This window comes from Oryctolagus cuniculus, chromosome 15 (genome assembly GCF_964237555.1).
Source record: "Oryctolagus cuniculus chromosome 15, mOryCun1.1, whole genome shotgun sequence".
NCBI classification, from domain to species: Eukaryota; Metazoa; Chordata; class Mammalia; order Lagomorpha; family Leporidae; genus Oryctolagus; species Oryctolagus cuniculus.
The window spans coordinates 11,113,300-11,139,084 of NC_091446.1; the positions used below are offsets into that span (position 1 = coordinate 11,113,300).

Genomic DNA, 25,785 nt, shown 5'->3' on the forward strand with positions numbered 1-25,785 from the left:
GTTTGCTGCCCGGCCCGCCTTTGAGCGTCGCTTTTCTTCCGCTCGCCACCCAGCACGCTGACTTCCTGGTTGCCGCACGTCCCCACGTACGACTACACTACCCAGAAGCCTCTTCTTCGCGTCCAGCGCGGCGCGGGCGCCGGTCGGCTCCTTGGGACTACAGTTCCCAGAAGTCCTCTGGAGAAGGGCTTCCCTCTCTCACTTCCAGGACCACAATCCTCAGAGCTTTCTGCTTCCCGGCGTTTTTGTTTTTGCCCGATCCCCTCTCTCGCTGGCTGGGCTTCGGCGGTGACGTGACCCGTGTGGTGGCCGGGCTCCGGGTTTCATCAGCGGCCCCTCTTTCTCCCTCCCCTCGGTTATCCCCGTCGCAGGCCGCCGCAGCTGGCCTGAGCGGCGACCTGGCGGGCGGCGCCTGCGCTCTGCCTCGTTTCCTGCCTGGCTGGTGGCGGCGGCCATTTTGTTCATCCTCCTCCTCCTCCTGCTCCTCCTGGTTGGAGCGCAGTGTCCGGAGCGGGCTGGGGGGAGAGAGCCCAGGAGCCGGGTTCGGTGCCTTTTCCTCTGTCCCCAGCCGGTGCCCGGAGCCCCCCTCCCCTTCCTCCCCACCCCCTCCCCTCCCCAGCCCTGCCCTCCCCCTTGTCCCGGGATCGCTCCGTCGCACCCACCATGATGGAAGACGACGGGCAGCCCCGGACTCTGTGAGTACCCGAGACTGGGGGTGCCGAGCGCCGAGAGGCCTGGGCACGGCGGGACGCCGCGGGAGGGGGCAGGGGGGCCGGGGCCGAGGTGGGCTGGCCGGGCGGCCCTGCGGCCGGGGTGGCGCGGGCGCCAAGTGCATTCCTCTCATCTGTCCCCGGTTCCTTGGGAAGGAAGCCCTCCCTTCCCCCAAAGACGGGCACTTCCTGGGGTCCGGGGCCCGTCTCCGCCTTGCCGTCTCGCGCTCTCTGCACCCGCTGGGCAGGCCGGGTCGCTGCCCGGCTGAGGCTGTCAGGCCCCGGCGCGCTCCTGCGCCCCCTCGGCTTCGGGGGCCCCGGCCGGGCCGGGCCGGGCCGGGCCGGGCCTGGCGGGGGTGGGCCCGCGCAGCGAGCGCTCACGCCCTCCGGGTCCTCCGCGCCTGCCGCCCCGAGCTGGGCGCGGGCAGCCGGGGCCCCCGGCCGCCGCACGTGCCCCCGCCCACGCTGTCAGCGCCCGGCGCCCGCTACTTTTGAAGCGCCCGGGGGACGCGTCTCGCCGCGCGAGCGTCTCCCGTCTTGGGTGGCGAAGTTTTCTTGGAGCGCTCGCTGGGCTGAGCTGACAGCCGGTCGCTGTCCCGGTGTTGCCTCTCGCCGGTGTGCGTGTGCGTGTGCGTGGGGACCTGCGGAGGTGCACGAGTGCCGTGCGGGGCGTCTCGGGCCGCGTTGCTGTCGGGCTGTGCCGAGGCCCGGTCCAATGAATGAGTTCCGTCTCCCGAGCGGTGAATCCGAGTTTCCTACGGGAGAGTGATGACTCAGCGTTCGCGCCCCGTCTTTCCCCGCACGTTTTCTTTTTAAGCTCGGGTGGTTCCTGAGCAGTGTGCAGGCAGGCGGGCTGTGCCTCGCCGCTGTGGCGCGGAGTGGGCACGTTCACTGGGCTGTGCCGGCTGTCGGGGCGTTACCTGGGGCTTGCACGCCGTCGGGTGGGCAGCCGGGAGGTGGACAGCCCCTGTTCGGGAGTGATGGGCGGTGGAGCTTTTCTGTGGCCTTGAACTCTGTTCCCGTTCCTCTGAAGCCTCGCTGAAGCACTTGCCGTCCTGTTTGGGGAACTGAGGCCGCCTGAAGGAGGACTTCTGTGTTGTCTTCCATTTCTGGGACAAACTTCACATTTGTCCTTCAGCTTCTGTGGAAGACTCGGTATTTCGTTCAACGTCTACTTTGATGGAAGCGCTGGAAAGCTAGGTTTAGTCCCCAGCTCGCTGGTCCTTAACCAAGATAAGCTACATTGTATCTAAAACACGTGAAGTGTCACGTTGCATTGTAATAGCTATTCAGTAATTGGTGACTTCTCAAGCCACCTGTCTTATTAATAGTATCCATTTCTTCCAAGAGGAATTCCTGGCTTCGTTGTGCTAAGTAATCGGCTTTTGCAGCATTTTTTATTCACCTGTGTATCCTTCCGTCTGCCTTGTCCAGCAGCTTCTTTGTTGCCTCCTGCCTTTGCCTTCTCCAGCTGTGTCCTTTCTGGGAAGCACGTGTGAACGGTTTACAGTTGTCTAGAGTGTGACTTGTGTGCATGTGAGTAAGCATCGTGAGCGCTGTGGTCTGGGCGGTCAGTGTTTCCTCCTCCTCCTCCCACTCCTCTCTGGGGGAGGGGCGTTTTTCAGACCTGTGCTGTTGTGCCTTGCTAGGTCTTAGCCTACCGCATTTCCTTCCCTGCATGGAACATAGGAGATGCTCAGTGTTTTACAATTATTAGACTTCTTCCATTAAATTAGTGTTTAAGTCCTGATTGGTTTAGATTTATGCAGGCGTTAAGGTCCTATGTAGTATGTTTAGTTTTATATTTTTAAAAAACTTTCAAATGTAAAATCTTGAGATAAAAACAAACGTTTCACAATTGGGACTTCTGTCAGAGCTTAATAAACATAACCCATAATAGTTTTTTTAAAGATTTTATTTATTTTATTTGAGAGTTAGAGTTACAGACAGTGATAGGAAGAGACAGAAGGTCACTCCCCAGATGGCTGCAACCGCCGGAGCTGTGCGGATCTGAAGCCAGGAGTCAGGCGCTTTTTCCTGATCTCCCACGTGGGTGCAGGGGCCCAAGGACCTGGGCCATCTTCTACTTTCCCAGGCCACAGCAGAGAGCTGGACTGGAAGTAGAGCAGCTGGGACTAGAACCAGCGCCCATATGGGATGCCGGCACCACAGGTGGAGGATTAACGTAGTGCGCCACTGTGCCGGGCCCCCATAATAGTTTTTAAAAGTGTACATTTTACATATTTTTTCTCCAGGGATTCTTTTAGGTAAAAGTAACATAGAAGCTAGTGATTTTAGAGGTTGATATCTAGTAGAGATTTTTTTTTTTTTGACAGGCAGAGTGGACAGTGAGAGAGAGAGACAGAGAGAAAGGTCTTCCTTTGCTGTTGGTTCACCCTCCAAAGGCCGCCACGGCCGGCTGCGGCCGGCGCACCGCGCTGATCCGATGGCAGGAGCCAGGTGCTTCTCCTGGTCTCCCATGCGGGTGCAGGGCCCAAGTACTTGGGCCATCCTCCTCTAGTAGAGATTTGTTTACAGAGATCCTATATTTTGCATTATGATCTATGAATTTGATTTTCAAGTGTCTAGTATCAAACTGTTTCTTTAAAATGCCTGTGTGTTGCTAGTGAGGTTTTTTTCCTGCAGACATACACAAACTAAGACATATGGTTCTATCTTCAGAAAACAATATGGTGTTTATAGCCTAGGTAGGTTTTTAAATATTCATTACCTACAGTATTACTAATTTATTGGGTGGTATTTAAAGTGGCATAGAATTGCTTTGATGTTGAGCCTAAAGTTGTTTGTCATATAGTTTCTTTAAAGGTCAGTTTTCTGGTGTTCTTCATTCTCATTTGACATTTATTTTGGGATCTTATGTACTGGATAACTTGTGATCTAAAAAAACAAACAAGATCATGCTGTGTAATACTGGTGCTGGGAGTGGCCTGCCTGACACCTGCCTTGTAGGACACGTTTCAGGCTTGTGTATAGCTTTGTAGTGCCGTGATTCGATTTATGGTTTATTTTATGTATATGTGTGCACATATATATATATCTGCATATGTATACACATATATGTATGTATAGCATTGTATGTCTACAGTGAGACACTAAATTATAATGTTCTGTTGTGTAAGTTTTTTCAGTCATCCAGTGTATTAAAATCAGTAGGGATCGTGGATCTGGGATAATAATCATGTTATGCAATGCCGTCCTTTAAGGCCATTCTTTGTCTCTGATAACTCAGTCAAAAGGAGGAACTAAACTAATGATTTACAGTATAATCTGAACATCTAAATAACAAGAAAATACTACGGAGTCACAAAACTGACTAGCTATCCCATGGGATTTGGTTATATTGTGGCTATAATCGCACTCCTCATTCAACTTAATCATATTATCTGTTGTTCATAATGTGTGTGTGTGTGTGACTGTGCCTCATGTATGTAACCAGCTTCAGGAGTCTCCTCCACCCTGCCTCCTTCCTAAAAGCAGATACTGACCTGTTGAACAATTTAGAGGTCTGTTGAAGGATGTTGCTGCAAAACCTCCTCTTTATAGAGACTTGTCAAGAACAGAAACAGACATGTTACTTTCATAGGGATTTAGCCATAGTATTTTGTGTAAAAGGTGCTGGTGGCTTCAGCCTGGGTAGGGCTATCTTTTCAGATTAAGAGCACATTCAGTGTTGAAACATGTCATTTGTCTTCTAAAAGGCATGGTGTTCTTTTTTATTTATTTTTATTTATTTATTCGAAAGACAGTTACAGTGAGAGGCAGAGCCGGGGGAGGGGTCTTCCATCTGCTGGTTCACTCCCCGGATGACCGCAATGGCCAGAGCTGTGCCAATCTAGAGCCAGGAGCTTCCTCCGGGTCTCTCATGTGGGTGCAGGGGCTCAAGGACTTGGGCCATCTTCTGTTTTCCAGGCCATAGCAGAGAGCTGGATCAGAAGTGGAGTAGCCTGGACTTGAACTGGTGCCCATATGGGAAGCCAGCACTGCAGGCGGCAGCTTTACTCGCTGCACCACAGCACCAGCCCCACCATGTGTTCTTAACATAGAATTCTGCCCAGGTGGACTTAGGAAGTAGTTTGGCAATGTGAACTTCTGCCTTCTTTGCAACTGCCAAGTTTCTAGTGTCCGACTGTATTTTAATACTGGTGTTAGGGATAAAGTTATCATTTTCAGTTTTTAATACTTCAGTTCCTGTTCTTAGAAGACAAAATAGGTTTTTTTAAAAGATTTATTTATTTACTTTGAAAGTCAGAGTTACACAGAGAGAAGGAGAGGCAGAGAGGTCTTCCATCCGTTGGTTTGCTCCCCAATTGGCCGAAACAGCCAGAGCTGCGCCATTCCGGAGCCAGGAGCTTCCTCTGGGTCTCCCACATGGGTGCAGGGGCCCAAGGGCTTGGGCCATCCTCCACTGCTTTCCTAGGCTGTAGCTGAGAGCTGGATCAGAAGTGGAGCAGCCGAACTTGAACTGGCGCCCATATGGGATGCCAGCACTGCAGAGGGCAACTTCATCTGCTATACTACAGTGCTGGCCCCAACAAAATAGATTTTAAAGTATGCCTTTTCTTTCTTAATTCTTCCTTGAGTTAAAAATCATTTTGGAATTACCTAAGTGTTTTTTCTTTTGAACTGACCTCTCAGTACAAGAAGTTGAGCTATTACTTTCTGTTAGGTTCAAAAAAATCAGGTAAAAATTATATTTAAAGTTTGGAACTTTATTTTATTTAAAGATTTATTTTATTAATTTGAAATGCAGAGTTTAGAGACAGAGAGAGAGGGAAGGTTTTCCATCCACTGGTTCACTCCCCAATTAGCCACAGTGGCTGGGGCTGGGCCAGGCCGATGCTAGGAGCCAGGAGCTTCATCTGGGTCTCCCATGTGGGTGCGGGGACCCAAGCTCTTGGACCATCCTCTGTTGCCCTCCCAGGCACATTAGCAAGGAGCTGGATCGGAAGTGGAGCAGCTGGGACTCGAACTGGCATCCATATGGGATGCTGGCGCTGCAGGCAGAGGCTTAACCCGCTGCGCCACAGTGCCGGCCTGAGATGATGTACTAGGTAAGGTATTGAATATTTTGTTTCAAATACTTTTGTATTTATTTTGGGGCAGATTATTTTATGCTAATATAATAACATTTAACCAGCATAGCACAGTGTTTTAAAAGCTATAAAATACGTCTCTGAAGTGTTGTGAGGCATGAATTATAGAACTCTGTAAAAGGAAGGCCAGTTTGGGGCCGGTGGCTGTGGTGTAGCAGGTTAAGGTGTTGCCTGCAGCATCCCATGTGGGTGCCAGCTGCTCCACTTCCAATCCAGCTCCCTGCTAATGTGCTTGAGGAAGTAGTGGAGGGTGGTTTAAGTCCCTGGGCCCCTGCCATCCACATGGGAAACCCAGAAGTTCCTGGCTCCTGACTTCCACCTGGCCCAGCTTGTGGCCATTTGAAGAGTGAACCAGCGGATGGAATTCTTGCTCTGTAACTCTGCCTTTCAAATAAATAAAATAATTAAAAAAAGGGCAATTTGAAATTTGGATAAAAATGTCCTTTCTATTTAAGATGTTCTTCATGTTATAGAATACAGTTTCCATTAGTTTTTCAACCTTAGTTTGCTGTTTTTTGTTATTTAACTCTGTAGAGACGTTTGAAAAAAAAATGAAAATGTATCATTGAATTTTTCTGTAATTATTTCATGATATTCTAAAGTTAGATATTAACATCTTGATTTTTGGCATCAGCACTAGAAATATGAATTGGTAATATATCTAAATGTACCTCTAGAAGTTCTTCAAAATCTATGACTGATTAGCAATAGATTGACTTGAAACAAAAATCCTATTGAACAGCAGCAGATTTTATCGTGACTGTTAAGTATGGAAGGTAATGCCCATGAAGTTTTTCCTGAGCAAATGCATGTTTAAATGGTAGGGCACATTTTAAAGTATTTAAATCACTTAACATTTGTTATTAAAATGATGTTTTAATTTTGTTACCAGATAGCTGCAATATGTGAAACTCAGATTTACTCTTCTGTTCTCTTAGAGATGAGCCCTTTAGGTTAGATGAGCAAAGTTTCTGAGGATCAACATCATTTGCTCGTTTTCCTTAAATGTAAAGTACTCGTACAAAAAGAAATTATTCCATGGATGCAGGCTCACAAACAAACCCCTGAAGGTTAAAAGGAGCTAGCCATGGTTTGTGGCTGCTTCGTAATCCTGTAACCTTCAACAGCTGCTGGGAAAATGTTGTCACTGTGTTGGCTACCAGTGGGCTAACTGTGCTTCAGTTTTAAGGAAAAGACAGCATCATGGACCATGGTTTGCCTCTGGGTTAGTCTTCTAGTTAAGTGACGTTTGGATGTGTGTTTCAATGTTATAGAGCAAGTACACTAAAATTTAGTACCCATTGCAATGAAATTCTTACTTGGAAATTTACTACTTATTCTTAATTGTATTTTTTTAACTTATCCTTAGCTTTTCAGTCTGTTTTTCCCTTTTAGAGTGTTCATCTTAAAGCAATTATGTGTTTAATATGGCAGTCATGTTGTAAGGCTTATTTTGGTCTTGGTTCTCAGTTTTCAGATGCTGTATATATTTTTATAGTTAGAAAAATTAAAATTACATCTTTTTAATTTCCAGAAGATGCTATGCTAAATTTTACAAATATTCTTTGGCTTATGGGGTTGTTGGTGACAGCAAGTTTGAGGAATTATATGTTGAATTAAAAGTTTGGCAGTTTATTGAGATAACTTAAGATAAATCCATGAAGGGTCCAGCACTGTGGCGTAGTAGGTTGAGCCTCTGCCTGCAATGCTGGCATCCCATAGGGGTGCTGGTTCAAGTCCAGTCCAGCTCCCGAGAAAGCAATGAAAGATGGCCCAACTGCTTGGGCTCCTGCACCCCCGTGAGAGATGCAGATGAAGTTCCTGGCTTCGGCCAGGCCCAGCCCTGGCCATTGCAGCCATTTGGAGAGTGAACCAGCAGATGGAAGATTTCTCTCTATCTCTCCCTCTGTGTAAATCAGAGCTTTCAAATAAATAAATCAATTTTTTCTTTTTTTGACAGAGTGGATAGTGAGAGAGAGAGAGACAGAGAGAAAGGTCTTCCTTTGCCGTTGGTTCACCCTCCAATGGCCGCCACGGCTGGCGCACTGTGGCCGGCGCACCGCGCTGATCCGATGGCAGGAGCCAGGAGCCAGGTGCTTTTCCTGGTCTCCCATGGGGTGCAGGGCCCAAGCACTTGGGCCATCCTCCACTGCACTCCCTGACCACAGCAGAGAGCTGGCCTGGAAGAGGGGCAACCAGGAAAGAATCCAGCGCCCTGACCGGGACTAGAACCCGGTGTGCCGGTGCCGCTAGGTGGAGGATTAGCTTGTTGAGCTGTGGTGCCGGCCTCAAATAAATAAATAAATCTTAAAGAAAAAAAAAAATCCATGGTGCAAGAGAAACTGAATGATCATCTCTGGGTGGTGAAGTGGTGCTCACTCTTTCTTTTAACTTACCTGTATTTAAAATATTTTGATATGAAGTATGTATGTCCGATTTGTAATTAGGAAAAAAACCATCTTTAAATATCCATAGTCAGGGTATATCTGGATTTGTTAATTTTTCTCTGAATTTCTGAAGAAATCTTTTTTTTTTTTAAGATTTATTTATTTGAAAGAGTTACACAGAGAGAAGGAGAGGCAGAGAGAGAGAGAGAGAGATGTCTTCCATCCACTTGTTGGCCGCAACGGCTTGAGCTGCGCCGATCTGAAGCCAGGAGCTTCTTCTGGGTCTCCCACGCGGGTGCAGGGGTCCAAGGACTTGGGCCATCTTCTGCTTTCCCAGGCCATGGCAGAGAGCTGGATTGGAAGTGGAGCAGCCGGGACTAGAACTGAGGCCATATGGGATGCTGGCACAGCAGGCGGTAGCTTTACGCACTACGCCACAGTGCTGGCCCCAAGAAGTCTTTATGTATATATTTTTTTTATTAAGGGTATTGGAATCAGATCCTTAGTTTTTTTTTTTTTTTTTTTTTTAATATTTATTTATTTATTTGAAAGGTAGAGTTACAGAGAGGCAGAGACAGAGAGAGAAGTCTTCCATCGCTGGTTCATTCCCCAAATGGCTGCAATGGCCGCAGCTGAGCAGATCCAAAGCCAGGAACCAGGAGCCAGGAGCCTCCACTGGGTCTCCCATGTGGGTGCAGGGGCCCAAGGACTTGGGCCATCTTGTGCTGCTTTCCCTGGCCATAGCAGAGAGCTGGATTGGAAGTGGAGCAGCTGGGACTCCATCGGCGCCCATATGGGATGTCAGCAGTGCAGGTGGCTGTTTTACCTGCTAGGCCACAGTGCTAGCCCTGTGTTTTATTTCTGACGTACATAAAGATGTATCTGATTCTGATGCATCTGAGATGAGGAAATTTTAATGTTTTACCCTGCTGTCCTAAAACAAAGCAAGACATGTAATTGCCAGTAATCTTATTTAGCAAACAAAAAGAACCCTTTGCCCTCTGTGCTTTTTGCTATAATTTGAATAATTCTGAGTGCTTTGTTTGGGAATCTAGGATGAATTCACTTCATTTCTAATGTCCCTTTCTGATTGTTATAAGTGAATCATGTGCCATATTTATGTGTATGTTATAAATTATTTTGAATGAGAAATTGTGATTATTACGTTGAAACTGGTTTAAAGATTGAATGAAGTGATTGAATTGAGAGAGTATTATATAGAGTACAGAATAATATACTTTTAGAGCCTGCAAAGCCCTATGAATTTCTTCTTACAGTATCTTCAGAGTGGCATCTTAGTGGCCCAATAACAATGGTTGCTTTTCTAAACAAGGGTTAGTTTTACTTTGATAGGATCAGTCTTCATTGGAAAAATTCTGTTGAAGACAGAGGAAGTTAAAATGAATGAAAAGATGATTACTTAAACAGTAACGTATTAGAGCTAAAGGAATATTGCTGATAAACTTTTTTTCTTCTTTGTATACAGATACGTAGGTAATCTCTCCAGAGATGTGACAGAAGTCCTTATACTTCAGTTGTTCAGTCAAATTGGACCCTGTAAAAGCTGTAAAATGATCACAGAGGTAAGGTCTTCCCAGGTACATGTGCCGTCAGTCAGCATGGTGTTTAACATTTGAGATGTTAGTGTCATTTTTAAAGTTTATCTTAACTCCAGTTGCTTTGGTGGAGAGATTTACTTTGTTGACTTTGATTTGGCTGACAAACTAGGCATCACTGGCATTTTATAGGAGAGAGCTGTTACTCTCATGGTCTTTCTTCTTGATGTAGTTGTCATCAGATGATTGTGTAAAAAGCTTACCTTGAAGTGGTAAAAAATTGGATAGTATTTCATATAATTCAGATCAGACTGTTGATGATTCAGTAGCATACATTTGAAGTGCAGGAACTGGTGGATGTAAAGGAATGCTGGCTTGTTATGTGCAGTGCAGTACCGTGTGTCTGGAGCGCCTGTAGCAAATACTGATGACTGAGCTGCTTTATGTACATAGGCATTTAAATTGTTAATCATGTTGTCCTTTTTTCAAAGAAAACTTTTTATACTTGTTAAGACTCCATAGATGTGCTCCTAGAGTCGTGTTTCTGTTCTTTCCTTCTTTGTCACTTTGTTTATTCATCAGTTTGGGTTTTTTGTTGTTTTGATTATTTACTGCATACCAGGTACTACGGTAAGTGCTAGGGATATAGTGGTGAATAAGACAGTTCCTAACTCTGTAGAATTTTACAATCTAGTAGGGAAACTTAAGAGTTAGCAGGCACTTAGGATATAGGATAATAAATGCTATGGATGCAGATAGCTTAAAGTACTGTGGGAACACAGAGAGGGTGGCCTTAGGTAGGGGAGACTTCTTGGAAGAGTGAGTGCCTAGCCTGCCACCTGAAACATTAGTAATTGAAACTGGCTAGACAGGAATTTGGGGAAGAAGAGATTCCAGTTAGAAGGATGTTGATCTAGACGAATAGAGAGGGCAGGGGTGTGTGGAGAGAAAGGGAAAATAGAAGTCATAGCATAGTTGGAGTTTAAAATGAGATTAGTCCTAAGAAATACCAAGAGTGTTTGGAATGGGCCAGAAGCTGTGTGTTTTGTCCTGAGATGAGGAAGAGCAGGAGAGGAAAGAAGCTGAGTTTACTAGTCTAGGTAAGAGATGATGAGGGCTTGTTCTTTACAGTGGTTTCTGAAGAAATAGAAGTAGATAATTTTGGGTTGTCATTTGGAGGTAGAATGCCTAAGACTGGATTGGCTGTGGGATGTAAGGGAAAGGAATAAATCAGGAAAGATCTTAAGATTGTTAGTAGTACAGTTGTTTGGGTGGTAATGCTATCTACTAAAATGAGGATGACTGAGGGGGACACAGGACAGACAGGGGAGTGGTGGGGATCAGGAGTTCTGTTTTGGAAGTGTTAAGTTTAAATTAGATATCTAAGTGAGCATTACATGAAGGCAGTTGGGTAAACTAGTGGGAACTTTGGGGAGACCAGTGCTGAAGCTGCAGTGATGTTTGAAGCCATGGCCCTGGATGAGATCATCCAGAGAGAGAGGTGGTAGAGAGGAGTAGAGGGACTGAGGTCTGAGTCCTGGAGCTGCTTGGCATTTGGAGTGACAGTTAAGGGTTTGTGTTAGGAGAAAATACTACCTTCTAAAATACTTTGGGGAGGAAACAGGATGATAGAGTAAGGAGAAGGGAAAGTGTACAGGGGGAGGATAAGGGCTGGCACTAGGGTGTAACAGGTAAAGTCGTAGCTTGCAGCACTGACATCCCATATGGGCACCGGTTCAACCCCGGCTGCTCCATTTCTGATGCAGCTCCCTGTTAATACTCCTGGAAAATGCAGTGGAGAATGGCCCAAGGACTTGGGCCCCTGCACCCACATGGGAGACCCAGGTGAAGCTACTGGCTCCTGACTTTGTCCTGGCCATTGCGGCCATTTGGGGAGTAAACCAGCAGATGGAAGACCTCTCTCTGTCTCTCTTTCTCTCTCTGTCTATGCCTCTTTGTAACTCTTTCAAACAAATAAATTAATTGAAAAATAAATTAAGGGGGAAGATAGTGGTCAACTATTTTGAATTCCTCTTGGAAGTCAAGGACAGAAAGGAGATCCATGAGGGTGATAGAGAGGTCATTGGTGAGTGGGACTGCAGTTCTGGTGGCATGGATGAGTTGGAAGCCAGCAGGATTGGGTGTAAGAGTGAGATGACAAGTAGAAAGAGTCACTGGAAAAATTTGAGAAACATTTGATAGAGATTTATTTTCTTCGATTTTGAAGATTTATTTATTTGAAAATCAGTTACAGAGAGAGGGAAAGACAGAAGAGAGCTGTCTGCTGGTTAATTTCCCCAAATGGCTGCTACAGCTGGGGCTGGGCCAACTCAAAGCCAGAAGCCAGGAACTCTGTCTGAGTCTCCCTTGCGGGTGCAGAGGCCCAAGCACTTGACCATCTCCTGCTGCTTTTTCAGGCACATTAGCAGGGAGCTGGATTGGAAGTGGAGCAGCTGGGACTCAAACCAGCACCCATATTGCATGTTCGTCATAGACAGCACCTTGACCCGCTATGTCACAATGCAGTGGCACCCAGCGTTTATTTGGTGAAACCCTTGTGTATATGTAGCCATTTGAGAGGTTGAAATGATTTTTTATAACTTACCATAGTCTAGAAATAGTTACAAAAAGTTATAAAATCCTGTTTTTCTGTTTGGACATTCATGCTATCTAACAAATTAGTAGCAACACTAAAGACATGACTGATATTTAGATTGTCACTTAGTGATGGTGTAAACGGGAAGCTAGCTTCTAAAAGGCATGAACTCTAATAGAGTGTCTGGCATCTAGGCATTTATTTACCTTTCATAAATTTCAGTATATGAAAAATCTCTGATTTTTTTCTTTAGATTTTTTTTATCATGGATTATAGCCATCCCTATGTGATAAATGTGCATTATTGATTCTAAGGCAAGCTGAAATTTTAACATCTCTGACAGGATGTGACTTGAAGATCAATGGTCTTAGATGAGATGCAGTGAGATGTGAATATGTAAATATATGGGGTGTTTATTTAAATATATGTGTACAATAGTTCCCCACTTTCTCCCTTATTCTTGATTTCTCTTTCCTCACTTTCAGTTATTACCTGTGGTCAGCTTTAGTCTGAAAACACTGAATGTTAAATTCCAGAAATGAACAAGTCATAAGTTTCCAATTGCAAGCTGCTGTACTCTGTCTGGGACATGAATCATCCTTTGTCCAATGTGTGTAGGCTATAGGTGCTACCCTCCCATTAGTCATTTAGAATCTCTCTGACTCTTCAGATCAGATCAGCTGTACCACAGTGCTTATGTTCAAGTGTTCAGGTAACCCTTATTTTACAATCTAATGGTCCCAAAGCATTTGGTAGTGATGCTGGTAATTCGTATATGCCAAAGGGAAGGTATAAAGTGTTTCCTTTAAGTGAAAAGATGAAAATTCTTGTCTTAATAAAGAAAAAAATTATATACCAAGGTTGCTAAGATCTACCATAAGAACAGATCTTCCATCCATGAAATTGTGAAGAAGAGAAAATAGATTTATACTAGTTTTATTGTTGTACCTTAAATTGCAGAAGGCATGGCTGCAAAAGAAGGTAGAAAATTCATGTATCATATGTCTAGGTAAAACAGTGTATACAGGGTTCAGTTTCAGACATTCGCTGTGGGGACATACATACACACACACACACACACACACAAACACAGCCACTTACATTGAATGGGATCTGGCCTACTACTAGTTAGATACATTTGAAACCAGCATGCAGAAGTAGATTAGTTTTGTAAAGCCTGTGCCATTGTAGGACCTACCATTGGGCCTATTGGTGTAATGTCCCTTAGAAACCATAAAGGAAGAAGAAATAGGAGTAAAAGGAAAATTGATCAACACAGTTTTAGCTTACTGGCTTTTAAATCCTTTCTTTAATGACTATGTTTGGTGAATGTTAACATTTTAAGAGAAGTTTAAGTGGATATTTTTGTTTGGAGTCTGTCCCCCGTGTCCTTTCTCTGTCTCTGAAGAGTAGCATTCACAAGACAGTACAGTTTTGTATGACAGCCTGTAGTTTGCTTGTCAGTATTAATGATCCCACCTTTTTTCCCCTCAAGGAAATGCCTTCTGGTTGCTTCACCACTATTGTTCATACGTCTTATTTTGGATTTTTCTTCTAAAACTTTGCTGGAATGAAAATCAGTGGTTGTTGAAAAGATCTTTATTTTATCTGGTATTTTTTTCTCTTGTAAGTCCAACTAGAATTCCACATTTTAAATATTCTTTTAGGGCATTTTGCATTGAATAGTGATGAGTTTTTACCTTTTTGTAAAAAGTATTTTTGAATAGTTGTGCAGTTATCCAGTATAGATTGCAGTTTTATAAAAATTCATTTCCATTTTGGTGGCTAGGGGATAATATTGCTATAATTACATAGCACTATTTCCAAGCATCTTTACAAATACAAATGTATTTGCCAGTTATCAAGTGTAGTGTTTGTAGAATACATTTAATAACATTTTTATCAGTGTATTTGTGATATGAAATTATAGCTTCATCTTGGAATATTTTATTGACACATTTTCAGAAACTTTCTTCTTGATCACAAGTGTGTTTTGTGGTCTCTGAAACACCAAATTCAAAGTATAGAGAATTTCTGGCACATAAGACTGTAAGAAGAAGATAGAGAATTCATTTCAGTTGCTAGTTGTGCATCTTAAATTTTTGTTTCTCTCTTCATATTTTCCTTATCCAGAAAAGCATACACACACACACACACTATACATATACTAAGTGTAGTGTGTGTGTATAAAATCCAGTCTTTGTAGCTGTATAGAGTACCCTCATTTGTAGTATGAGTCCTAGTTTTGATCAGGAGTATATTGTATAGTTGGTTCGTTTCTGTAGTTTTTATTCTAAGGATGGTGGTGCATAAGTAGAATTTCTTTTTTAAAAATTATATTGGAAGAGAAGTGCAATGGCAAGGAGTGGTCCTCATAAAATCTGAGTTTGGAGATTTGTTTGGTGTAATACAACTCTTGTATTTATCTTGTACTTAGCATGCTTCACCAGAATGCCGTATTTTCATGTAATACTGATGATGATGATGATGATTCTGTAGTTCTGTTCCAAGTAGAGCAGTGCTCTGAGGTGCAAAGTCAGGGTTAGCTGTAAATCATATTTTTAAAGTGTTAGGCTTTCGTAAGCTTATGCAATCTCACCTTGTACATTCCTAGCTGTCAGTAATGTTTTTTCCTGGATTTTCTTCTCAGCAACCCGATAGCAGAAGGGTCAACTCTTCTGTTGGATTTTCTGTTTTGCAGCATACAAGCAATGACCCATATTGCTTTGTGGAATTTTATGAACACAGAGATGCAGCTGCTGCATTAGCTGCTATGAATGGGAGAAAAATTTTGGGAAAGGTAAGATCATAGAATGACGATGTCTTATGAGGACAGTATTTGCATGTCAAATTGGTTTGTATTCTTTCTTAGCAAGTTTTTAAATGGATATTCATCAGCAGAATGATGGTTTTGCTTTATTCAACTTGGTGGTTTTACAAAAATAATCCTGCTTGATAGATGATTTAATAAGTGGTAAGTGTTACAGTTCATAATGACATGCCTAATAATTGTATTAAATATAATCTTTGTTTTTAGGAGGTCAAAGTAAACTGGGCAACAACACCAAGTAGCCAGAAAAAAGATACCTCCAGTAAGTACTTCTGCTGCATTTTACTGTGGAGGAGTTCTGAAATTTTCCTGGCGGCATTACCAACTTAAAAAGGGTTTTTCCCCCATTTGTGTTGCCTTGGAAGAGTTTAGTATTGGACTTCTTAAGTATTTCATTACCAAATGCTTTATTTTCAGATCATTTCCACGTGTTTGTTGGAGATTTGAGTCCAGAAATTACAACAGAAGATATCAAATCAGCATTTGCCCCCTTTGGTAAAATATCGTAAGTATCGTGATCAGTACTACACTCAATAGTGACAGGCAAAATTGTATATGATTGACTTGTATTAGAATTAAGATTTTCTTTCTCTAGTTAGTGTGATTTTTTTTGTTTTTGTTTTTTTTTTTCTTTTTGGTTCGTTTTTTGAATAGTAGATGTTGTTGAAAATGTTAATGTCATCTCAGTGTTTTTGAGCTCGTGTTTTCATCTAATCCTGTGTATAATATGTTAAAATTTTAAGTGGTTATGTTTGTTATCTTTGAAACAGATGTTTAGGTGGTAAAACTTAACATAAAGTCCAACTTTTTTGTCAAATGTTTTGAAAATTAGGTGATGAAAGATAATGGGTTAATCAAATGTAAATGTGATATATACTGTGTATTAAACTTTTATGGGCAGTTTATGAAGTAAAATAGGCAAGTCCTTGGGTATATTGCGGTTACGTTGGAAATGCTTGTTTAATTACAATGATAAATGTGTTTTGCTATTTTAAGTATAAATGAAAAGTAGTACTATTACAATATTAAAATGTTTCAATGTCTGAGTTGTAAATGTGGGAGTAATGAGATTCGCTGTTGTTAGTGATACTTGATTTCTCTAGTTAGAGGGTAAATGTGGTTTGGCTTGATATTTAATAAAATGTGTTTAAATTTTACTGTTTATTATTTGATCAAATATTTTGGAAAATTAAAAGTGGTTATAAGTTCTATAAAATGTTTATCACAGTTTATCTTTCTGAGTAAAATCAATTTTATTCTGTATATTTCCTGTAGATTTGAATTAAATGTTTTAGTACCACTTTACAGGAATGTTTCATTTAAGAACAACAATTTTTTTCTTTATACAATTTGTTGTTCTATAGAATTAACTTATTTGAAAGAAAGACTTAATTCTTTAATTTTCTATTTTGATATTTGCTTTGCTTTTTAATCTAAATATGGTAAGTAGTACTGTTTTAAAAATCAGTATAAAATAATACAGGTTGCTGTTTTTCAATCTTTATTTATACCTGAGACCTGCAGTTTTTCTAAAGTCCAAGTCACAATTAAAAGTAATAGCATTCTGGTTATTTTGCAGAATTGCTCATAAGAATGGACAGGATCTTGAAGGCTAACTGCAAGGAACTGTGCACACTGGAACTCAGTTGTAGATTTTTTTCTCATTTCTATTTATTCTTATTATACATTATTTATATATACATATTTTAGTATTTACATTTTAACATTCTATATTCAGTGGAGTTCTATATTTCCAATCATTTTAACTTACTCACTAAAATTTCTGTGTAAATTTGTTGTTTTCGTACTGGTGTGCTTAGCATTGTTGTTAGTTTTTTATTCTCCTTTCTTAAATTTCTGAAAATGTCAATTTTTCAAAATTTACAGCTGCCCAAACTCCAAAATGATGATAGAGAATTGACCAAGAAAAATAAAGAAATCTGTTAACAGGCCATGTATGCCTTTTTAATTCCTATTTTTTCCTCTTTTTCAATTTTTTAATATTTCATATATTTTGTATCACTAGGCAGAAGACATTTAACTATTTATAGAGATTGCATGGTAAAGTAGTTAGCATTGTTACAGTAATTTATAGAATCAGTAAACCTTAGAGGACACTAGCAAATAGAATATTAGCAAAGGAAATTATTGTTCCTATTAATCTTCAAATTTGAGCATTTAGTTTAGAAAGCACAGGCTATTTGATTAGGTTGCATGTTTATTACATGTTTTTGTCCTACTGCTTTTTTCTAACAGGTAAAGAAGCATTAGGGAGAGTTCAGGAATGGCTGTAGTTAATTAGGGCTAACTGGAATTTTATTTTAAAAAATGCTCACAATACAGTGTGTGTGGTTCCTTTTAGTTTTTATTTTGGGGGTGACTCTTACTCCCCTCATTTAGCTGTGCTTCTTTTCACAGGGATGCCCGGGTAGTTAAAGACATGGCAACGGGAAAATCCAAAGGCTATGGTTTTGTATCTTTTTATAATAAACTGGTATGTTCTTTGATCTTAATTTAAATATTTAACTACTAAGAGTATTCATTAGTTAATAGTATCTTAAACTTAAATATGCTTGGATGTTAAATATAACACAATTATGTATTTTTGAGTATGTTTTCATAATAGAATATAATTCATTTTCCTTTCACAAACTTGGGGAAATAGCTGGAAAAGGGTGAATTACATTGTGAGGAAGGCTGTGAAAGATGCATTTGTGCAGTGGTGGAAGTGAAGCCCCAGACTCGGTAATGAGCTAATCTGAGAATTTAGAGGTGAGGGAACGATGCAAATCCCAGTTTTAACTCTTCCTTTTAAATTACTATATATACTTTATAAACAGGGTGTTAGTAACTACAGCAAATTATGTGAATGAAACTTTGAACAACTCATCTTGATTTTTTCCCCCTGTAATCCTTAAGATCGCAGTCCCAACATGTAAGCATCTGCGATAACTGTAACATTAAAGAATAGAGTAGACCTTGATTTTAGAACAGTTTCAACAACTTAAATTACATCTTAAAATAGGTGTCTTAAATTACCTGTTTATTGGGATGGTAAGATAAAGGGCCTGAGTTGTATTCTATCTTAGGTTATTTGCAAATTCACATTAATTTGGACAATTAAATTAGTTTTTTATTGAAAGCCATTTTATAGCATTCTAACTCATAATTTAGAATTCTGTCTTAAAATGAGTTTTTAATCTTGTCATGGTCATAATTTATTACATTAGTCATAATACATTACATATTAATAGAGTATAGTATGGAGTTTTGGCGTAGATGATTTAGATGATAATATTAGCAAGTTTGACTTTTTTTTTTTAGTAAAAATTAAAAATGAGCCATACACTCTAGATTTTACTCTATGTGATGGGATTTCTTTCTGTTTTAACTTTTCATTCAAATGTTTACATATAAGAAATAAAAAATATTTTTGACTAATTAGTGGGATTGTTATTTTTCCCTGTGTTACTTGAAACATAATAAAATTTCCTTTACCTGAATTTAAATGTTCATATTTTAAAATCTATTAATAAAAGTAAGTATAATGAATCACTCAAGTTTAAATCATTTTTCTTATTGATAATAGTTAGGTTTTGTTTAAGTTTCGTGAATTCATTTGCAGATGAGATTTTTTGGATCCAGCAGTGCTAACATTTTACTTTGTCTTACAAACTACTGTTTTTTTTTTTTTCGCTTTAGGATGCAGAAAATGCTATTGTGCATATGGGAGGTCAGTGGTTGGGTGGTCGTCAAATCAGAACGAACTGGGCCACACGTAAACCACCTGCACCTAAAAGTACACAAGAAAGTAAGTTCTATATGTTAGAATTATGGATCCTTCACAAAATCACATACTAATATAGTCTTTATTTATAAATATTAGCATAGCAAGACTTATTTTATCTTGTATTTCATGATCTAAAATGATTGCACTTTGGTGTAAGTGATTTTCCGAGTTACAGATCAGCTGGCTATATCTATATCAAATAATGATCATCAAGAAAAAAATTTTTTTTCTTCCCATTGAGGCAAATCAGTAGTGTGCGGTAATTAACAAAAGGTAGTTTTATAATAACTCTATAATGGTCAGCATTTTCATTTTCTTTCTATATATAGATAACACTAAGCAGTTGAGATTTGAAGATGTAGTAAACCAGTCAAGTCCAAAAAATTGTACTGTGTACTGTGGAGGAATTGCTTCTGGGTTAACAGGTACGGTGTTTGGTTTTCTGGTCACCTCTTCTGTGGAGCTTCATCACTATTAGGAGTTTCATGATCTCAATGAACCTTAAATGTTTTTATTTATTTGTATCTTGTTTTCTAGATCAGCTTATGAGACAGACATTTTCTCCATTTGGGCAAATTATGGAAATAAGAGTTTTTCCAGAGAAGGGTTATTCGTTTGTCAGGTAATATATTATATGTAATATCATTATCATTCTTATATTCATTCCTTTGTTACATTATTTGGTCTCCAGGATATTTTTATAAAGATTTATCTTTAAAAAAGGATGTTTTTTTTTTTTTAAAGATTTATCTTATTTGAAAGGCAGAGTGACAGAGAAGAGGAGTGGCAGGGAGATGAAAAGATCTTCCATCTATTCCCAAATGGCTGTACCAGCCTGTGCTGAAGCCAGGAGCCTGGAGCTCCCTCTAGGTCCCCCATGTGGGTGGCAGGGTCCAAAAGATCTGGCCGTCATCCACTACCTCCCAGGTGTGTTAGTGGGAAGCTGTATCAGAAGCAGAGCAGCCAGCACTCAAACCAGCACTCTGACATGGGATGTTGGCATCTCAGGCAGCACCTTACCCTGCTGCACCACAGCACAAGCCGTTAAAATAAAATGAAAGCACACGATGACAACACCTTAATGTTTTCTTCTCTCAGATTTTCCACCCATGAAAGTGCAGCGCATGCCATTGTTTCAGTGAATGGTACTACGATTGAAGGACATGTGGTTAAATGCTATTGGGGTAAAGAATCTCCTGATATGACTAAAAACTTCCAACAGGTAATTCAATTTTTCGTAGCACTTTTAAAGTTTCCATCTTACATATCTACATAAAAGCTTCAGAAACTAAGCAGTAAATAATGTAAAACAAATAGCTACTTTCAGTTGATTGTATTAATGCTATTTCAAAATTGATTATTTTGTGGTATTAACTGAATCTTAATACTTTCTTTTCACAGGTGTCACCACCCCAATAAACTTAGACAATGATAAATAACAGAGTCCTATTCACTCACATAAGGGTGCTTACTTAGTTTTACTCTTCCTTGTCTCCCACTCTTTCTTCAAGTACGGTGTTTATTACTTGCTTCCTAAAACAATAATTTGCTTTTTCCTAGGTCGACTATAGTCAGTGGGGCCAATGGAGCCAAGTGTATGGAAACCCACAACAGTATGGACAGTATATGGCAAATGGGTGGCAAGTACCGCCGTACGGAGTATATGGGCAACCATGGAATCAACAAGGATTCGGAGTAGAGTAAGTTTTTTTTTTTTTTTTTTAAGATTTATTTTTATTATTTATTTGAAAGTCAGAGTTAGAGAGAGAAGGAAAGGTAGAGAGAGAGAGAGGTCTTCCATCCGCTGGTTCACTCCCCAGTTAGCTGCAATGACTGGAGCTGTGCTGATCTGAAACCAGGAGCTTCTTCTGGGTTTCCCGTGTGGGTGCAGGGGCCCAAGGACTTGGGCCATCTTTACTGCTTTCCCAGGCCATAGCAGAGAGCTGGATAGGAAGTGAAGAATCCAAGACTTGAACCAGTGGCTATACGGGATGCTGGCACTGCAGGTGGCGGCTCTACCCACTATGCCACAGCGCCGGCCCTGAGTAAGTTGTTTTGAGTCTTTCCTAGTGTAGAAGCAAATAAGTTCCTAAAATAGAAATAGGAAGTTTGTTTTCCTAAGAAGAATCTATTTAAATTATGTTACTTGACATAAGCATTATAGAAACAAATTAATGAAATGTGATTTATGATACTAAAAAGTTCCTATTACCTAGGTGGAAAGGGAGGTTGGAGTACTTGTTGTATCTAACTGTCTCTAAGCAGTTGGTAGGATTTGATTTACATATCTAATATATATTTGTTTATTTTTTGCAAGTAAAAGATCTTTGTCTAGATATGTTCAGAAATTTATGTGACACAAAGTAGCTTTTTTTCTTTATTGATAGAGTGGGTTGGTCCCTTGTAATTTTTTTCCCCAGGCCATCCCAGGCCTTTGTTTTACTGGATGCTTTTTTTTTTTTTTTTTTTTTTTTTTTTAAGATTTATTCACTTGAAAGTCAGAGTTACACAGAGAGAGGAGAGGCAGAGAGAGAGAGAGAGGTCCTCCATCCAATGGTCCACTACCCAATTGGTTGCAGCGGCCGATTGTGAGCAGATCCGAAGCCAGGAACGAAGAGCTTCCTCCGGGTCTCCCACATGGGTGCAGGGGCCCAAGGACTTGGGCCATCCTCCACTGCTTTCCCAGGCCACAGCAGAGAGCTGGATTGGAAGTGGAGCAGCCGGGTCTCGAACTGGCACCCACATGGGATGCCGGCGCTTCAGGCTAGGGTGTCAACACACTGTGCCACAGCGCCGGTCTCTAGATGTTTCTTTTGAGATTGTTTCCAACATGAGATTTTATGTGTAAAACTTCTTAGAAGTTGATAGACCATTTATGCAGGATGTGATGGATAACTTTTCGAGGCCAGCATTGTGGTGTAGCGAGTAAAGCTACTGTCTGTGACAGTGGCATTCCATATGGGTGCTCGTTCATGTCCTGGCTGCTCCACTTCCAATCCAGCTCCCTACCAGTGGCCTGGTAAAGTGGTGACAATGGCCCAAGTACCTGGGCCCTGCACCTTTGTGGGAGACCCAGCTGAAGCTCCTGGCTTCTGTCTGGCCCAGTCCTGGTCATTGACAGCCATCTGTGGAGTGAACCAGCTGATGGAAGATCTCTCTCTCTCTCTCTTTCTGTAACTCTGACTTTCCAATAAAATAAATCTTAAGAAAAGTCACTTTTGGGTATTCTTTAGAGATGTTATCTTACATATATATAGTTTCTAAAATATTGTAGATGTGCTGAGTTTTCTATTGTCAGTTCTGTGGTTAGGCTTGCTTTGATTTTTGTGTTAATGTGTAGGTAATGTTCTCTTGTTTTGTCTTCCAAGTCAATCACCTTCTGCTGCTTGGATGGGTGGATTCGGTGCTCAGCCTCCCCAAGGACAAGCTCCTCCCCCTGTAATACCTCCTCCTAACCAAGCTGGATACGGTATGGCAAGTTACCAAACACAGTGAGCTGGGACTCTAAGCAAAATTGTAATTCATGATAGGCTTCGATTTCCTGTGACACTCTGAAGACATGAAAGTAGACATCGGAAAATGAAAATATTTATTTTAAAAATTGAAATGTTTGGAACATTTAGCACAGCTTTGCTTTGGTGAAGGACACATGTCTTCTAGTTCTGCCTTTTTAAGTTTTTGTTCATGATGGATATGAACATGATTTTTCTTTGTGTACAAAAACTAAAATAAAGTCAATAAAGACAATTCTGACTACAAATTTTGATATGATAGGAGAAATGAGTAATACATTTTGATTCTTAGATACTATTCCATTTTTATCTTGCTGTTCAGTATTTTAACTCACTGTGTTTTTAAAAGAGCAAAAAAGGGAGGATCGTGAAAACCTGGGAATCACATATAAGTTCATCTTGAAACCTGATACTCCCCTCCCCTCCCCTGAGGTGGACCACATTTGAAGTCAGCAGAGAAAAGTGTGATATTCGGAAGAAATGCATGATTTTGGAGTCGCTTTGGAGGAAATACTTACTTTCTCTATGCCTAAAGAAACTGAAGCCAGACTGAAAATTTGCAACCTAAATAAGGAACAGCATTGTCTTGAGTTACTTGAGGAAATATTGGTGGTCCACATTAAGACATATTTTTAAAACTTCAAAAGTGTCGGTTCATAAAACTGTAGTATACTACATTTCATTTTGGGGGGAAATTCCAAGTATGGTGTTTGTATTACAGTCAGACAGTCATACTTGTGCTTTTACATGAAGTTTAAATGATATACATTGTAAATATTGAATAACTACAGTGTTTAAAAAGCATGCTTCAACATAGAAGTAGCAGCAATGTAATTATTTGGAGTAACACTTAACATACTCCACTGCATTGGATGCAGTGGGTCGATAAGAATGTTTTTAGACTGACGTTTCCAAGGTTGGCTACTATGTAAAATTAAAGTTACACAAATTGCTACACAGAAAAAGCCTTAATTTTAATTTCATAAAAATCTTTGATGCATTAGTACATTCTAAAATGTCATTGAAAATTAATTTTTTTCTTATTTTTTGCTTCACATTATTTGGTATGTAAATACCTTAATTAAAACCTTGTAAACCAATTTCAAGGTTCCTATAAGTTGTATAGTTACAAGTGTTTTTTAAAAATCTTGGGGTGTTTTTAAAAATTAGATATATTTTGCCCAAGAATTTTTTAACAAGATTGCTAAAACATCTTATTTAGACAGTTCGATGTACCAATTTATAATTGGATATTCAGTTTAAATAGTACACAGAGTTGTGACTTTTATTTTTAAGTTTTTTTCCTTGTGGGTAGTATGCATGGGATGACAAGCCTGAGCAGAGGCTTGAGTTGTGTGTGTGCAGAGTTTGTAAAAGTCAATTGGGAAGGGTGAACTTTGCTTCCCAGATACTTTTCAGGCTGTGTGGGTAAAGTCTGCCTCAAATTTCTATAACACAGGAATGTAAAATAGCTACAACACTATGTATCTGAATTGTGACAGCTAGGGGGTGCAAATGTTTTGGCAATGTATTGGAAATGTTGGCCTGGGCACCAAAATGAGAAAGTTCTTTCCCCTGAAGTAGTGAAATGCACGTGGCACCCACAAGTTACTACTCATGAAACATTTCAAGTCTTAAAATTGAGCTTTAAAATAATGATGGTTTTATAAATTGGTGACCATAATGACTTGGGTATTACTTTGCCTCTTTCCCCACTTAGAAATCTAGCCAAATGTATTCAACATAAAAATTAAGAGTCTGGAGTTTTTCCTCATGGGCCAGGTTTTTTATGGCTCCTTAGATTTAACCACTGTAGTCTCTGATTACATGTGTCTCTTATGAAATCTACCCTTATTTCTTTTGTTCAATGTCTTTGGGAGATGTTTTTGGAAAAGTTATTTTATATTTTATAGGGAGAACACTTAAGAAATTAATTATGCCCCAGAGTTAAAAATTTCTTGAATGTATGTGAAACTTGAACAACTAAAGATTTTTTTTGATTGATAGATAAGGGCCTATTGAATTCTCAGTTTGCTTTTTATGGTCTGCCCATAAATTAAGTAGCTTATTGAGAGAACTAACAGCTGACTGTAGCTGTAGTATTTCCTGGTTGTGTATTCTATGATTTAATAAAATGATCCAGACTAGTTATATTGCCATAGTAAACATATGACTGAAGTGTCCTTTTGTCTTAATCTGAAAGCGAAAAAGATCTCATGATCAGTTAATGGAAGTTATTTCATGCTAAATGGTTTTAAACTATAAAGTTACTTATCCAAATGAAATGCACTATTTAAAAAATATGACTGTCAAGCTAACAGAGACTCAACACTTCTATAACACAGAGTGGAGTGAGTGCTACCTTGATCCAATTGAAGCCCAAGAATTGTTGCCTTTTCTTTCCCATGTTCCTTAGAAACAGCAGCAGAGATTCTTAGGCATGTAAGGAAATGTGTGTTACGGATTTCTTTGGTTGATGTGTTTCTGACCGCTATCTTTGCCCCAATCATCTAACTAGTATTTTCCCCCATGCCATTCCCACTTGATTTTATGTCTGCTGGCAGTGAGAGGCTAAAATGACTGGCCAACTGAAGCCAAAGCTGTAAACCACAGTTGAAGTAAGTCTTTTCAATAAAGACTAGACAATATAAGTGGCTTTTTCTTATTGTCGTTTATTACATAATTGTTCCTTCTAGGCCGTGAACATGAGTGATTGGGTTGTAAATCATCAGTAAGGTATGTGGAGTGTACATCTATTTTTCAGGACTTATTTTTGTATTCTGTTTAATTGTTAAAAGTTAATTAGTTTTGTTAAATTAAAATTTTATCTGTGAATATGCAAGAGTAGAATTTATATGCTTCTAGAAATGTGTTCTGTTGAAAGTTAATATAGTAAAAGCTCATTAATTTGGGATTCACCAATATATAAATTACCATGTCTAGGTTGATCTTTGATAGTATAGTACTATGAATAATGAATGTGCTTGACAAATAGGAAAAGTAGGAAAAGAATTTAGTGTTCTAAACACTTTTGCAATACATACACCATTACTTAAAAGTTAGTATTTAGGTTTCTACTTAATACATTATATAAATACTGACTGCATTTTTAGTATGTTTTGGAAGGATGCAAAAAAATGTTTCTTTACACCTTCACTAGTTTTTTAAGCTTTCAATTTTTTAAAAAAGATTTATTTATTTATTTGAAGGGCAAAGTTGCAGAGAGGCAGAGTCAAAGAGAGAGAGGGCTTCCATCCACTGGTTCACTCCCCAGATGGCTGCAATGGCAA

At 40.1% G+C, this 25,785-nt stretch overlaps 1 protein-coding gene across 8 annotated transcripts; it reads left to right on the top strand.

Annotated features, from left to right (window-relative positions):
* The first annotated feature begins 179 nt into the window (after positions 1-179).
* On the top strand, positions 180-25,146 carry TIAL1 (TIA1 cytotoxic granule associated RNA binding protein like 1). 8 transcript variants are annotated; one of them, XM_051824233.2, is made up of 13 exons: positions 232-695; positions 5,653-5,782; positions 9,698-9,794; positions 15,014-15,163; positions 15,401-15,455; positions 15,611-15,698; positions 17,612-17,687; positions 18,896-19,004; positions 19,313-19,408; positions 19,521-19,605; positions 20,082-20,205; positions 20,544-20,683; positions 22,352-25,146. In XM_051824233.2, exons 3-13 carry the CDS (start codon positions 9,783-9,785, stop codon positions 22,476-22,478), a joined length of 1,062 nt encoding a protein of 353 aa, XP_051680193.1. In that variant the 5' UTR covers positions 232-695; positions 5,653-5,782; positions 9,698-9,782; the 3' UTR covers positions 22,479-25,146. The 8 variants fall into 8 exon arrangements, with proteins under 8 accessions (XP_051680191.1, XP_051680192.1, XP_069913227.1 ...); XM_051824234.2 differs by having other exon boundaries at positions 15,065-15,163; XM_051824231.2 differs by lacking the exon at positions 5,653-5,782 and having other exon boundaries at positions 180-695.
* Positions 25,147-25,785: the final 639 nt, after the last annotated feature.

What these genes read in the sequence shown, in the direction of transcription:
- TIAL1 (XM_051824231.2), top strand. Translation starts at nt 664, where the DNA reads ATGATGGAAGACGACGGGCAGCCCCGGACTCT. An exon ending in CCAGAAAAAAGATACCTCCA is followed by an intron (nt 15,456 to 15,610) that starts GTAAGTACTTCT and finishes CTTTATTTTCAG; the next exon opens with ATCATTTCCACGTGTTTGTT. An exon ending in GCCCCCTTTGGTAAAATATC is followed by an intron (nt 15,699 to 17,611) that starts GTAAGTATCGTG and finishes TTCTTTTCACAG; the next exon opens with GGATGCCCGGGTAGTTAAAG.